The following is a 14,179-nucleotide window of genomic DNA, read 5'->3' as shown; positions in this document are numbered from 1 at the left end:
GAGAAAGGCAAGAGTTCAGATAATGGTAATGTTGCAACAGTGAATTCATATAGTGATTCAGTTACTTTGATTTGTACACATGATGATTATAATCATGTTAGTAATCCTGACATTGAGTGGATAGTTGACACAAGAGCGACATATCATTATGTTCTTAAGAGAGAGTTGTTTACAACTTACAAAGCAAGAGACTTTAGTTATACCAAGATGGGAAACAAGAGTGTGTCACAAATTATTAAAATTTATGATATTATTGTACAAACTAGTACAGGCTGCATGTTGACTTTGAGGGATGTCAAACACATTCCAGATATGAGAATGAACTTGCTTGCTATTAATGTCTTTGATAAGGAGGGATATGAAAGCTGACAAAAGAATGGACAGTGAAAGCTTCTCAAAGGATCTATGGTAGTTACAAGGGGAAAACTATGCTGCATAATGTATAAGACATGGATGTAATTGAATGGTAACCAGGTAAATACCGTTGAAAATGATGCTTCAGCAAACTTATGGCACAGAAGGCTGGCACACATGAATGAAAAAAGGTTATAGGTTTTGGTAAGACAGTCTCTCATTCCCTTGACCAAAGGTATGTCTCTCGATTCATGTGATTATTGTTTGTTTGGTAAGCATCATAGAGTTTCTTTTCGTAAAAGTTCTTAAAAAAAAGAAAATATATTAGAATTAATTTATTCTGACGTATATGATCCTATTGAGGTTGAGTCATTAGGTGATAGCAGATATTTTGTTACTTTTATTGATGATGCTTCACGTAAGACTTGGGTGTATATGTTGAAATACAAAAGTCAGGTACTGTAATATTTTCAAAAATTTTATACCATGGTTGAAAGGATGATAGGGTTACCTTTGAAGTGTATTCGAACTGATAATGATGGAAAATACACATCTAAAGGCTTTGAAGAGTATTGTTCAAAACATGGGATCAGGCATGAAAGGACAAAACTTGAAACACCGCAGCATAATGGTATAGCTGAAAGAATGAATCGCACCATTGTGGAAAAAGTCAGATGTATGTTAAGGATGGTAAAATTACCAAAGCCATTTGGGGTGAAGCAGTCAACACAGCTTGTTATTTACTTAACAGGTCACCATCAGTTTCTTTGGGCTTTGACATTCCAGAAAGAGTGTGGACAGGGAAAGATACTTCATACTCTCACTTGAAAGTTTTTGGGTGTAAAGCATTCATGCATGTACCGAAAGAGCAGAGATCAAAGCCTGACAGTAAAGTCACACAGTGTGTGTTTGTAGGATATAGTGATGAAGAGTTTGTTTCAAGGTATGGGATCCAGTAAAGAAAAAGACAGTTAGAAACAGAGATGTGGTCTTTCATGAAAAAGAAACCATAACAGACCTTGAGAAAAATGAGAAGACTACACGGGTTACTGTTGAGTGTGATGTTTCAATACCGACAGGGATTTCATAGGAAAGAGCCATAGATGGTGGAAATAAGCAAGAAACAGAACTTGGGGATATGAATGAGCCAGCCATAATTGGTGATGAGCCAGATGCAATTAGTTTTGAGTAGAGGGAGCAATACTCTTTACCAGAGAGTGTTGAGCAGAAAGAGCTACCTTTGGCATCAAGTGATGTAGAGTCTCAGCCTAGGAGATCTACTAGAGAGCATAAGTCATCTACCAGGTATCCAAGTTCAGATTTTATTTTAGTTACTAGTGAAGGGGAGCCAAAAAGCTTTCAAGATATGCAGGCTACTTCGGATAAAGAGTACTGGTTAAAAGTAATGAAAGAAGAGATGGAGTCATTGCAAAAGAATGGTACTTATGATCTTGTTAAACTTCTAACAGGGAAAAGGCCATTAAAGAATAAATGGATGTTCAAGTTGAAAAAAGATGGTGACAAACTAGTGAGGTACAAAGCTCGATTGGTAGTAAAAGGTTTTTCTCATAAATCAGGCATCGATTTTGATGAGATCTTTGCTCCAATTGTAAATATGAGTTCTATTCGAGTGGTACTGGGATTAGCAGCTAGTTTAAATCTTGAGCTTGAGCAATTTGATGTTAAAATTGTATTTTTACATAGTGATTTACAAGAGGACATTTATATGAATCAGCCTGAGGGTTTTGAAGTGAAAGGAAAAGAGCACTCAGTTTACAAAATAAAAAAAAGCTTATATGGCTTGAAACAAGCTCCGCGATAGTGGTACAAGAAGTTTGATTCTTTTATGGTAAGTTATAGCTATAAAAAAACAGTAGCAAATTATTGTGTGTATGTTAAACAATTTTCTAATGATAACATCATTATCCTATTATTATATGTTGATGATATATTGATTGTAGGACAAGATGCTAGTATAGTTTGCAGGTTGAAAGAATAATTGTCTAAGTCCTTTGATATGAAGGATTTAGGTCCAGCAAAACAGATTCTTGGTATGGACATTATCCGAGATAGGAGAGCTAGAAAGTTGTGGTTGTCACAGGAAAAGTATGTTGAACGAGTGCTTGGTAGATTCAACATGCAACATGCTAAATCAGTTAGCAGTTCACTTGCCAACCATTTTCATCTAAGTAAGAAATCTTGTCCAATGTTTAAGGAAGAGCAACTAGCTATGTCTAGTATTCCTTATTCTTCTGCAGTCGATTCTTTAATGTATTTTATGGTTTGTACAAGGCCTGACATTACTCATGCAGTTGGTGTAGTGAGCAGATTTCTTTTTAATCCAAGGAAGGTTCACTGGGAAGCAATGAAATGGATTTTTAGATATTTGATGGGTACATAAAAAATGTGCTTGACTTATGGAGTTTTACAACCAGTTCTAGAAGGGTTTACTGATGCTGATATGGGTAGGAAATCTACTTCAGGGTATTTGTTTACTGTTACAGGAGGAGCTGTATCTTGGCAATCTAAGTTACAGAAGTGTGTTGCTTTGTCAACTACAGAGGCTGAGTATATTACAACAACCGAAGCATGTAAAAAAATGCTTTGGATGAAACATTTTCTTCTTGAATTAGGGTTGAATCAAAAAGAGTATGTGATATTTTGTGATAGCCAAAGTACTTTAGATTTGAGTAAGAATACCATGTACCATGCTAGAACAAAGCACATTGATGTTAGATATCATTGGTTACGTTCAGTGATTGAAGAATAGCAAATGCTATTGAAGAAAGTCGATACTGATAAGAATGTAGCAGATATGTTGACTAAGATACTTTCCAGAAAAAAGCTTGAGCTTTGTAATAACTTGGCTGGAATGAGTTCCCTAGCCAAGGTAAGTTCCAAATAAAATGCTATGGTGATGAATCTCCTCTTAATGGGGCTGAAGGGGGAGATTGTTAGGAAAATAGGGTCCAGCCTCATGTAAGTGGTTTTGGACCAAGTAAAGGCCATGGGCCTTGATCTTTCATTTTACACAAAGCCCTAGCTACTTAATAAAAAAGAGGTGGGGTTGTTTTATGTGTGTGTTGAAAACCAAGTAGAGAAAGAAGAAAAGCCAGAAAAAGCAGAGAGAAAAAAGAAAAGGGAGAGTTGGTTGAATGGAAGTCAATCCGTGATTCGATTGAGTTGAAACCTTGTCAAGAGGTTTATGATTCAAAGTTCTACATTTTAAATGATGAAGATTGGGTTTGAAGCTCTCTACGAACAAATCCAGGGTGTATTTATTGAGTCACTTATTTGGTGAGATTTCTCCAATTGTTTCTCTAGTTGTTGATTAGCTCTAGTTTTAGCTAGAGAAGAACTTTGTATACCTATTATTTGATAGTGAAGATTTTTCTGGTGGTCCGTGGTTTTTTCTCTCTACACTGGAGGGTTTTTCACGTAAATCTTGGTGTGTTTTATTTTTTCTGCGTTTTTTGATTATTGATTGCTATCTATTACTTCTGTATTATTATGATTATTGCTTTAGGCGTAACATTGACAGCCATCAAATAAATGCATCCAACAAAAGCCCCTAGGCTATATGGTATGCCTGTTTTATTTTTTCTAAAATTTTGTCATATAATTGGAGTAGCTCCATTTTGTTTTTCTTTCTTTAACTGGGAGGGGAACCTAAGTGAAGTTAATCATACCAATATTGTTTTGATTCCTAAAATCAGATACCCATGCTGCATCAACCAATTTAGACCTATTAGCCTTTGTAATGTGCTGTATAAAATTATTGCAAAAGTGCTAGCCAATAGGCCAAAATGTGTCTCACCTTCATGCATCAGCAAGACCCAAAGTGCCTTTGTTCCTGGATGACTCATTACCGATAACGTGCTAGTCGTATATGAACTCCTTCATACCTTAAAAAACACAAGAGAGCGAAATGGTTTTTTCATTTTAAAGCTTGACATGAGCAAAGCTTATGGCAGGGTGGAATGATTTTTTTTTTTTTTTTTGAATCTATGATGGAGAGAATATGTATTAAATCTAGATGGATATCTCTTATAATGCATTGTGTTACATCTGTTTCATATTCAATTATTGTAAATGGTTGTATTATTGACAAGTTTTAGCCAGGAAAAGGTCTTAGATAAGGTGTTCCACTGTCCCCATACTTATTCTTGATATGCAATGAAGGACTGTCAACTTTGCTTGTTAAAGCTCCAAGAAAAGGCTTACTCCATAGAGTTCAAGCTAATCGAAATAGGCCCAGAGTATCACCTTTTCTTCACAAATGATAGCTTAGTTTTTGCCAAAGCAACTGCAAGCAAGGGCAAATGGGTGAAAAACATGTTACAGAGATATGAGGAAGGCTTTAGACAATAAATCAACTTTGTTCTCTAATAGTAACACGTGTGTGGACCAACAAGAGTTATTGAAAGCAATGTTTAGCATCTAAGTTATAGTGAACCTACTCAAATATATATCTCGATCTTTCGTCCATGGTGGGGTAAAACCGATCGAGAGCATTTAGAGAGATAAAAGAAAGGATCAAAGCCAAGATGAGCAGATGGAGCAATAGTTGTCTATCATAAGAGGGGAAGAAGGCCTTTATCACGTCCGTACTTCAAGCCGTTCCAGCCTATTGTATGAATTGCTTTATGTTGTCACAAACCATGTGCAAAGAGATAAACAGCATTATGGGCAGATATTGGGAGAGCCAAGGAACGAGGTCAAAAGGTATCCATTGACTAAAGTGGAGGAAACTATGCTTGCCAAAGTTTAAAGGAGGGATGGCGTTTCGGGAAATGGAGGTTTTTAACAAGGCATTATTGAAGAAACAATACTGGAGGCTTATATAAAAAAAGACACTCTTGTATACCAAGTTCTAAAGGCCAATACTTATTGAATATAGCATACATGGAAGTAAGGTTGGGACATAACCATAACACATGAAGAGTATATAGGGAGCTAGGGATGTGCTAGAAAAAGGGTTGAGATAGAGGGTGGGAAACGGATATAGCATCCACATATGGAGAGATAAATGGCTTCCTATAACCTAGCCATTCAAGATACAATCTCCACGAGCAGAACTGGGCAAAAACAGTTTTGTTGGCAAGCTGAATGATAACCAAGAAATGTATTGGAATAGAGAGCTAATCCAAAAGTTCTTCACACAAACTGAAGTTGCAACCATCTGTGCAATGTCGATCGGTAGAGTGGGAAGTCCTAATGCATTAGTTTGGCACTACAACAACAAAAGAGTATATACAGTAAAAAATAAGTACAAATTTCTTTTAGAAGAAGAACAGATCGAAGCTAACGATGATAGGCAGATGCATGATAGTATCAGGATAACATGGAGGAAATTGTGGGTGGTAGCAGTTCATCCTAAAGTCAAAGTACTGGTGTGGCGGTTCTATCATGAGATTACAAAAACTATGCTGAATCTCAATCAAAGGAAGTTAAATGTCGTTACAACATGCTTCAGGTATGGTGAAAAGGAGGAATCGGCTCTACATGCTGGTTTAAACTGCCCGGACGCCAATAGAGTGTGGAGGCAGTTGAAGCTCAACCTAGAGGATTTGAATAACTTGCCTGATGTTGCAACATGGGTCCATCAAGCGTGAAACTCTTTCAGTGATGAACAACTAGAACTATTTATGATAACTTTATGGGCCATATAGGGAAAGAGAAACAAAGAAATGCATGGAAAACATAGAAAAACTCCACAAAAGACTGCAGCTTTCATCCAAGGTTATGTAGCAGAATTCACCAACGCACAAGCGAGGAAGAACCACTCGACCTCACCACAGCAGTAGACTATGCCGAATGCTAGGATGGTCAAGGTTAACTTTGATGGAGCTTTTAGTAGTCAAAGACAAGGAGGTATAGGGATCATCATCAGAGATCATGAGGGTGAAGTTTAAGGGGGCCGCAGTAATCTGCATGCAAGGAATAAACAACCCTTTCCAGAATGAAGCAAATGCTGCAGTAAAAGCTCTAACATTTGCACAAAACATGGGCTTTACAAGAATCATGCTCGGGAGATAACTGTGATAAAAAAAACTTAAAGGGACAGAGCAAGATCTCTCTCTTGTTGGAACCATTATAGAAGAAGCTAGGTGAAAGATGTCCATGTTTCAAGAATGCCATATAATGCATGCATCACGATTTGGGAACATAGTGACCCATAAGCTTGCATGTTATGGCCTACATACTACCAATGATAAAAAAAATGGGTAAAAGATTGTCCTAGTATAATATCAGAAGTTCTATGTGAAGATTGTATCCAGAATTGATTAATGAAGCTTATTTTACCTAAAAGAAAAGGTACTTCATTTTAGCTTCTAGCCTTTCGATCCTTGTTCCAACTGGCCCCACACTTCAATTCCCGAAGACCTCTCTCTTTCACAGCAGTTACCAAAGCGGGTTTGTTTCTGGGCGCCGGAGAAAAGAAGAAAACGAGCTTAACTGAGATAGTTAAAGCGGGTGACCCGGTTTTGCATTAACCGGTCAAGGAGGTGGAGATGGATGAAATTGGGTCGGAGCAGATACAGAAGATAATTGATGATTGGGTTCGGGTCATGACGATGGCTCCTGGTGTTCGTCTTGCTGCCCCTCAAATTGGAATCCCGTCGAGAGTTGGTTTTGAAAGCTTTCCGGCTTTGGTTTATTATTAGTATTATTGTGGCTATTCTGTTAACAAGTTATAACATATTTGTTTATAATTACTTAAGCTCTGTTTTTACTCTCTTTGAGAATCTTTGCATATCCGAACTAACTGAAATAAATTTACTTTGAGTTATTGAATTTTTTACCATGATCCATAAATTCTTCAGTTATTCAAAACTTTCTAACAAATGGATACCATTTTAACTCACAGATATACTTAACAACTTGCATCATAAAATTACTTACTACTTAAAATATATTCACCAGTTCTAATATTGAAAAACAATATTTAAAAGAAATGAAATTATTACCTTGGTGTCATTATGGTGACCATCTTCTCTCTCATCAAAATCACCAACAGAGAGAACCCGTTTAACTCTGGGTCGGGTTCTTGGTGACCCAGATCGTAGGAGCTGCAACACCGAGTCAATGTCAAAGCCTTCTGCATGTACTACAACATTGGAACACATTAATATAGAAATGTAAATGAAAACAATAATGGTGCACGTTGAACACGAACACGAAAATCCCAGATTTTGATGTTCTGTTAAGAGGACATGGAAACTTGCATCTTAAAGCTCATTTAGGTTAATTTAATTTAAATTTCTTTTTAAAGTAATAAAAAAATTTTTATTTTAATATATTAAAATAATTATTATTATTATTTTATAATAAATTATTTTTATGGGTTAAGTTAGAGCTTAAAAATTTTTATCTAAGACTCGGTTGGATAAATGTACTCCTCCTTACCTACAAGTTATATTGATTTAGAAATTCAAATATTGAAATTCAGATTTAGTTATTGTTGAGTTAAATTTAAGGAAATGATTTTCAAATCTAGTTGAACATTTAAAATTTTTAATATACCCATGACTGATCTAATATAATTATACACAGATAATCAAAATTTGAATTTATTGTTATCTTCAAGTTTAATTAAATGGAGATTGAGCAATTTGACATTTTTAGCGACATTCTTTTACAAATAATGAAACCAAAGAAACATGACGAGAAACTTGGAGCGATTTTTAATAAAAGCATGACTTTAATTCATTAAAATTAAGGTAAAAAAGACTAAATCTATTAGAATTGAAATAATAAAAGAATCAAATTCTTGTTAGGTCAAATAATTTCAATCCAATCATATCATCGAAAGTGAAATTAAGCAATTAATTAAGTACACAAAAGATAATAATTTAATGTGATTTGACTTAATCAACTTACGTATATGAATGAGAAAATAAATTCACTAGTTGTAAAAAATTATAAACATATATTAAATTAATTTCACTAAATAATTAATATTCATAGATCTTATTAATCTCTTTTAATTCTATAGAGTACTTTTAATTCAAATAAATACATACCTATGTGTGGATTCTTTCGGTCTCCTCTAATTCACTTATTAATCTACTCACAAACATTCAAACATATATACTTATAAAACATAAATGTCTAGTACTATATAGAGTGTCTATCCAATAAAACCTTATAACTTTCTTAAATCTTTTTTTCATACATAGACTTCACATATTTATAAGTATATAAATTTACTTATTAAGAATTCATTTTTTAAAATTTTTTCTTTTTTTGTAAATCAAATTTATTTATTAAAAATTTATTTTCTCTTAAAATTCTTTTCCTGTAAATATTTTTATCTATCAAATAATATTTAATCAATTTCAAATAAATCTATTATAAAATTTGAATCACTATTTCTAATAATTTTTACCCTCACTTATATAAGTATTTTGTCTACTATAAAATAATAAAGGGGAAGGATTTTCATAGAAAATTAGGTGAATATAATTAGCTGATCTGAGATGTTTTCATGATGTAGCAAATGAAGTGTGAGCTGAAAGCCACTTCACATAATTAATGGGCAACCTATATCCAAGATAGTAAATCCTTTGAGCTAGAGCAATGATGGCAATAAGGTGTATGCCACTCTGAGTTATGAATCAATTGGCTAAAACTCCCCAATAAGGTGAAAGATAATTTTATCACGTCACACATATTTTATAACTGAATTCTTAAAAATTTGTCATCAACGCTCCCTCCAACAACTCTATCAAAGACCTTAATAACTGGACTCGGATATCTGACCAAACGTCTATGTATAAGAAACTTGATATGGAAACGGGTGGGTCAAGATAAATTTTCGTCTATTCCGATTTTGACCCAATTTTTAAAAGTTATATTCAATTCTAATCCAATTTGTTATTGAATTATTATTTTTTATATTTAGTTTCAACATGATATATATATATATATATATATACTTCGCATCCAACTTAAAATTATTTTAATAATTTTAATTTAGAATTATAATTATAAAAATATTATTTTTTAAAATAAATTATATCTTTTATTTATATATAAATATAATATTTTTATTAAATTAATATTTTAAATTAAAATATTAAATAATAATTTTATTAATATATAAAAATATAAAATTAAATAAATAATAAAATAAATATTTATATATATATATATCTTGAAATGAATCGAGCATGGTTTTTTAAAATTTGACTTCAATTTGATTTTGATTTTTTAAAAATTTTGCAATTTGAATTTTATAAAATTATTTTTATTAGATCAAAATATATCTAATCTCATCTTAATACGAATTATTTACTCTCCCAACAATAGAGTAAGACCCTAAGCTCATCAACATTTAAGCTTCCCATACTTGATAATCAATTAGTAAAGGCGTTCACAATTAGAATTGGGGGGCCACAACTTTGGTTGCTCATCTATCATTCAACATGCAGCACACAACTCCTCATCACCGTTCGATTATATCAAGGATTCACTACAAAAACAATTACGTTGAGGATGGGCCATGGGCCAAGCTAGCTGTTGAATTGATAAGATCGACATTGAAAGGGACCCTAAACCAATAAGACCGTCGATTTTTAGACCCCACTAGTTGACCCAACTAGATTGGTGTGCAAAACCAAACTCTAGGTTATGTACAACTTTAATGTGCCCAATCTGTCTAGCCGAAAGAAGTATAAAACAGAAATGAGGCAAAAATAATGAAACCTACTTCATTAATCATTGTTAGTTAAAGGGTTTACATTCTGCTTTTAAATTTGTTACTTTCCATGTTAGAAAAGCATATTTCGTTTTTTACCATATATGATATTATCATAACAAATTTTCATTCGAGGAATTCGATCATTAAACTTGATTATTATTATTTTTTGTGTGAACAAAATATGTATTTATAAATATATTGAAATTCAATCCTTAATTTCACTTTTTCATTTTTTTCTAATATTTTCGAAAATTTTAATTTAATTTAGTTTTTTTTGAACGACTAAAATATTTTAAAAAACCGACAAACTCCAATGATATTCCCATTTGATCTTTAGCATTTAGCATCTGTAGGGGATATATGGCTAAGAATTTCTCATTTATGCATATATAATATCATAGGGGAGGATTGGCTGTTTCCTTCAATTTGGAGACAAAGGCTTGCCTGATTTCAGCACCCGTGAGAGTGGAGACAATGAAGTCTTGGATTTGGTTTCAACTTTGCAATTATATATAACTATTGGCACATCTTTGGAACTGTCCAATAACCCATCGGCGTTGCTCATCCAAGGCTCGAGTGGATAATTATCTTGTCAAAATCAAATAAAATTGCTTTCGGTTCATTCTTGATAATTCTAGATTAAGTGGTCATATTTAAATAAAGCATTAGAAATTTATATATACACAGTGCCTCTTAAATAAACATATAGTAACAATTTCCACCAAAGAACACTATAGATTATGAACAACTCCCACAAAAAAAGAATAAAAATTCAAACTTAATTTAAAATTTTTATTTAATTATTTAAAAAATTAAAATTAAAATTTTTTCAATTATAATCTCTTTTTCATCATCAGATTTCGGTCTTTTTTTAATGAAAAAAAAATTATGCCAAAACTTATTAGGTTGTTAAGCTGGGTTCCACCAACGACTAAGTTAAAAAATAAAAATAAATGTATTCACAATTTCTTCAACTCTGGAAGAAAGAGAAAGGAAAGAAACAGGGTGTTCAATAATTCTTAGATTAATCAAACCTTAATACCCTTCCTAACCAGTGGACATCTCTGAGGATGAGATGCTAATAATTTGGTTAAATTAAAAGGAAATTAAGACAACTAAGAAGTGACTTTAATGTTTGCAAAAGGATAAACAACAAAGTGGAGGCAAACTGATTCAAGGGTCCACTCTCCCCTGTTTGATGATCCCTAGAATTCCTGATATTTTCTGCCAAAAGAAAACAGAACAGAACAGGGGAGAGATTACCCTTTTTCCACAATTGAGATAAAGATCCCCAACACTCGAGAAAATTTAAACCTATTTTAGTACCACTACACATTCCCATTGAAAAAAATCTTAAAGAAGAAAAAACTTTTGTTCTTGTTCAAGAAAACACAAAAGGAAAAGTAGATCAAACCAAACCAAGATGCCTTACTATGGGAAAGAAAGAGAAGAGTGTGAATCAAGATTTTGCCTATTGTACAAGTGAAAATTGTCTCAACAACAACTAAATATAACATTTACAGATTAATTTAATTACATCCACCCAAACCACAAAATTCTGAATGAAACAGAAATAGGAAACATTAATAGAATAAGAAAGGATCAAAACTTTAAACACCAAAAAAATAGCCATCCATAATCTGTTCTTTTTGTTTTTGTAGAAATCCCACATCTCAGTTCATTAAGATGGAGTGAAACTTGAATTTTAAACACCCCCCCCCCCCCACAAAAACATATATCGATATACCCACTACCAGCCATCAAGTTCACCGGAATTCCCACCTCCGGTCACTGGAAAATACAAGAAAAGAATTGACAAAACCTATCTTCATCTACGCTTACTAGGCGTTTTCCGATGATTCTTGGCTTGTTTTCCAAAAGCAATGCAAAAACCACAAGCTGAGACCTTTGGAGAAGGCGGCTCAGTAGCAGGGGACACCTTACCAGTACGGTAGCCTCGTCTTTCACCGCCGGATCGGCTTCTTTCGATGGTGTTGATTGGACCAACGTTTCTTGTCGGCTTAACATCCCTAATAACATCATTTTTTTCTGGCTTATTGTCTTGCAGCTGCCCTTGTTCGTCTTGCTGTAGCTGCTTCGTTTCTCCTTCTTGTTGTTCTTGTTTCACTTGGTTTAACTCTGATAAAAACCTGTCATCCCAAACAAACCCTGAAGATCCTTGCCTCCTAAAAGAAACTGCAGATCTTTGCAAACCAGCCATGGTAGATAACAACTTTCACTGGATCTTTATCTCTTTTCTGTCTTTGAATGAAACTAAAATCTAATATTTCCTTTTGCAAATTCCAAGTAACTCATTATATATCCGGAGAGAGAAGGACAGAAAAATCTTGAACATTTGGTTAAGAAAAAGTCATAATAAGGCAACTCAGTCAATATTTCCAAGTTTTTTTTTTTTTTAAATATTATTCTCTGTCAACCGTTACCATTGATGAGTAAAGGAGATTTGGTTAATTATGGATTAAAATATTTATTCAATTCTAAAGTTTATACTATAATGTTAATCAAGCAAAATTATACTAGTGTGAGTTAATATTTTGTTGACTTTTAATTACTTAGTTTAATTTACATTTTACATCTCTTTTATTATAATTTGTAATTAGTTAATCATAACAAACAATATAAAAATATAGAAATGTATTCCTTAAAAATGTAAGCTTTGCATAATTTTTTATGGATCTTATAAAATACTAAATTATAATTAATTAATTATATCGTAGTAAATGTCGGGCATAAGCTCTCAAAATTTAGAGTTAATTTAAATAGCCGATAAAATTAGTTTTGATAAATTTGAAAATAATAATGACAATAAAATTAGCTACTATAACAATAAAATTAGTTATTATAATAATGATTTATTTATTGGTCAAAATTATTTTTTTAAAAAGTTTATATAATTTAAATTATTAATATAATTTTTAAATGTATTATAAGACATATAAGTTGAATTCTATGGATTAAAAATAATTCTCTCCATTTTGAGATATTGAATCATCTTATGCTAAATGGATGATTAATCTTTATTATAATTTTATCTCTTTATTTAGATACAAACTAAATATAATATATAATGATTATCATCTTATCATATCCATCATCTTATACACCAAACATAACCTTAGGATGTGTTTGGTGTACAAAATTATGTTAAAATAAGATAAGATGATATTATGAATATGATTAGATTAAGTAATATCATATTATCTTGTGCTTGATATGTATAATGATTAAGATAGAATAATTTATTTATTAGTCAAAATTATCTTTTTTCAAAGTTTATACAATTTAAATTATTAATGTAATTTTTAAAGATATAATAAGACATATAAGTTCAATCATATGGATTAAAAATAATCCTTTCCATTTTGAAATATTGAATCATCTTATATCAAAGGAATGATTAATCCTCTTTGTAATCCTATCATTTTCTTTAGATATAAAACTATTTTTTTTTTTTGAAAAAGTTTATGAGTAGGGGAGCTTACTTCATCTTTAAGGTTAGGGCAAGCCGCCAACCCACAAGGTGATTTACGACTCCTTTAGAATTTTTTAGATTTACAAATCACTTACCAACAAGAGACAGTGGGGGTTCAAACCTAGGTACTTTGCATCCAGGCTCTAAACTTAAACATTTGCGCCAACCCCTATTAGCATACAAATCAAATATAATAAAATATGATTATTACCTTAATTGACTCTAATATAGATTTGAAGTTGATATGAGAAATTTTTTATTTTATTTTCTTAGATAGAATCTAGAATTGAGGATCATGTATAATAATTTGGAAAAATCTCAATATGGTCCCTAATCAAGATTACTCAATTGATTATGATAATTTTTTTAGCAGTAAGGAGTTGTTAAGTTTAGCCAAATATATTTTTATTTTGATTAATTCAATCAAATTTATTTACATTGAATTTAATAAATTTATAAAAAATTATCTTCCCACAACTTTTTAGCTGGTTCAAATTAAAAATAACCAAAAGAAAAAACAAACTCTCTTCCCACTATGCTAACATATGTTGAGGCAAAGATCTTATTTTCGTACCTTCAGTTTGGAGAAATTAATTATCGTGAAAGAGATATAGGCAAAAGTCTTA

The 14,179-nt window shown here is 32.2% G+C and overlaps 2 protein-coding genes across 2 annotated transcripts; one reads left to right on the top strand and one right to left on the bottom strand.

Moving 5' to 3' along the window:
- Nucleotides 1-5,477: 5,477 nt before the first annotated feature.
- Nucleotides 5,478-5,969, top strand: LOC149516966 (uncharacterized). The gene has a single exon (XM_089765159.1). It carries the CDS (start codon nt 5,478-5,480, stop codon nt 5,967-5,969), a length of 492 nt encoding a protein of 163 aa, XP_089621285.1.
- A 5,546-nt stretch (nt 5,970-11,515) lies between these two features.
- On the bottom strand, nt 11,516-12,434 carry LOC111278669 (MAPK kinase substrate protein At1g80180-like). Its single transcript, XM_022865294.2, has one exon. The coding sequence runs from the start codon at nt 12,279-12,281 to the stop codon at nt 11,889-11,891; it is 393 nt and encodes a 130-aa protein (XP_022721029.1). The 5' UTR covers nt 12,282-12,434; the 3' UTR covers nt 11,516-11,888.
- Nucleotides 12,435-14,179: the final 1,745 nt, after the last annotated feature.

This window comes from Durio zibethinus, chromosome 8 (genome assembly GCF_047325235.1).
Source record: "Durio zibethinus cultivar Kanyao isolate XHJ-2024 chromosome 8, ASM4732523v1, whole genome shotgun sequence".
Lineage (NCBI taxonomy): Eukaryota > Viridiplantae > Streptophyta > Magnoliopsida > Malvales > Malvaceae > Durio > Durio zibethinus.
Note: the sequence above shows the minus strand (reverse complement) of the source record. Positions and strands in the feature narration are given on the sequence as shown.

Coding starts and splice junctions, on each gene's coding strand:
- LOC149516966 (XM_089765159.1), top strand. CDS start 5,478: ATGTATTGGAATAGAGAGCTAATCCAAAAGTTCTTCACACAAACTGAA.
- LOC111278669 (XM_022865294.2), bottom strand. CDS start 12,281: ATGGCTGGTTTGCAAAGATCTGCAGTTTCTTTTAGGAGGCAAGGATCT.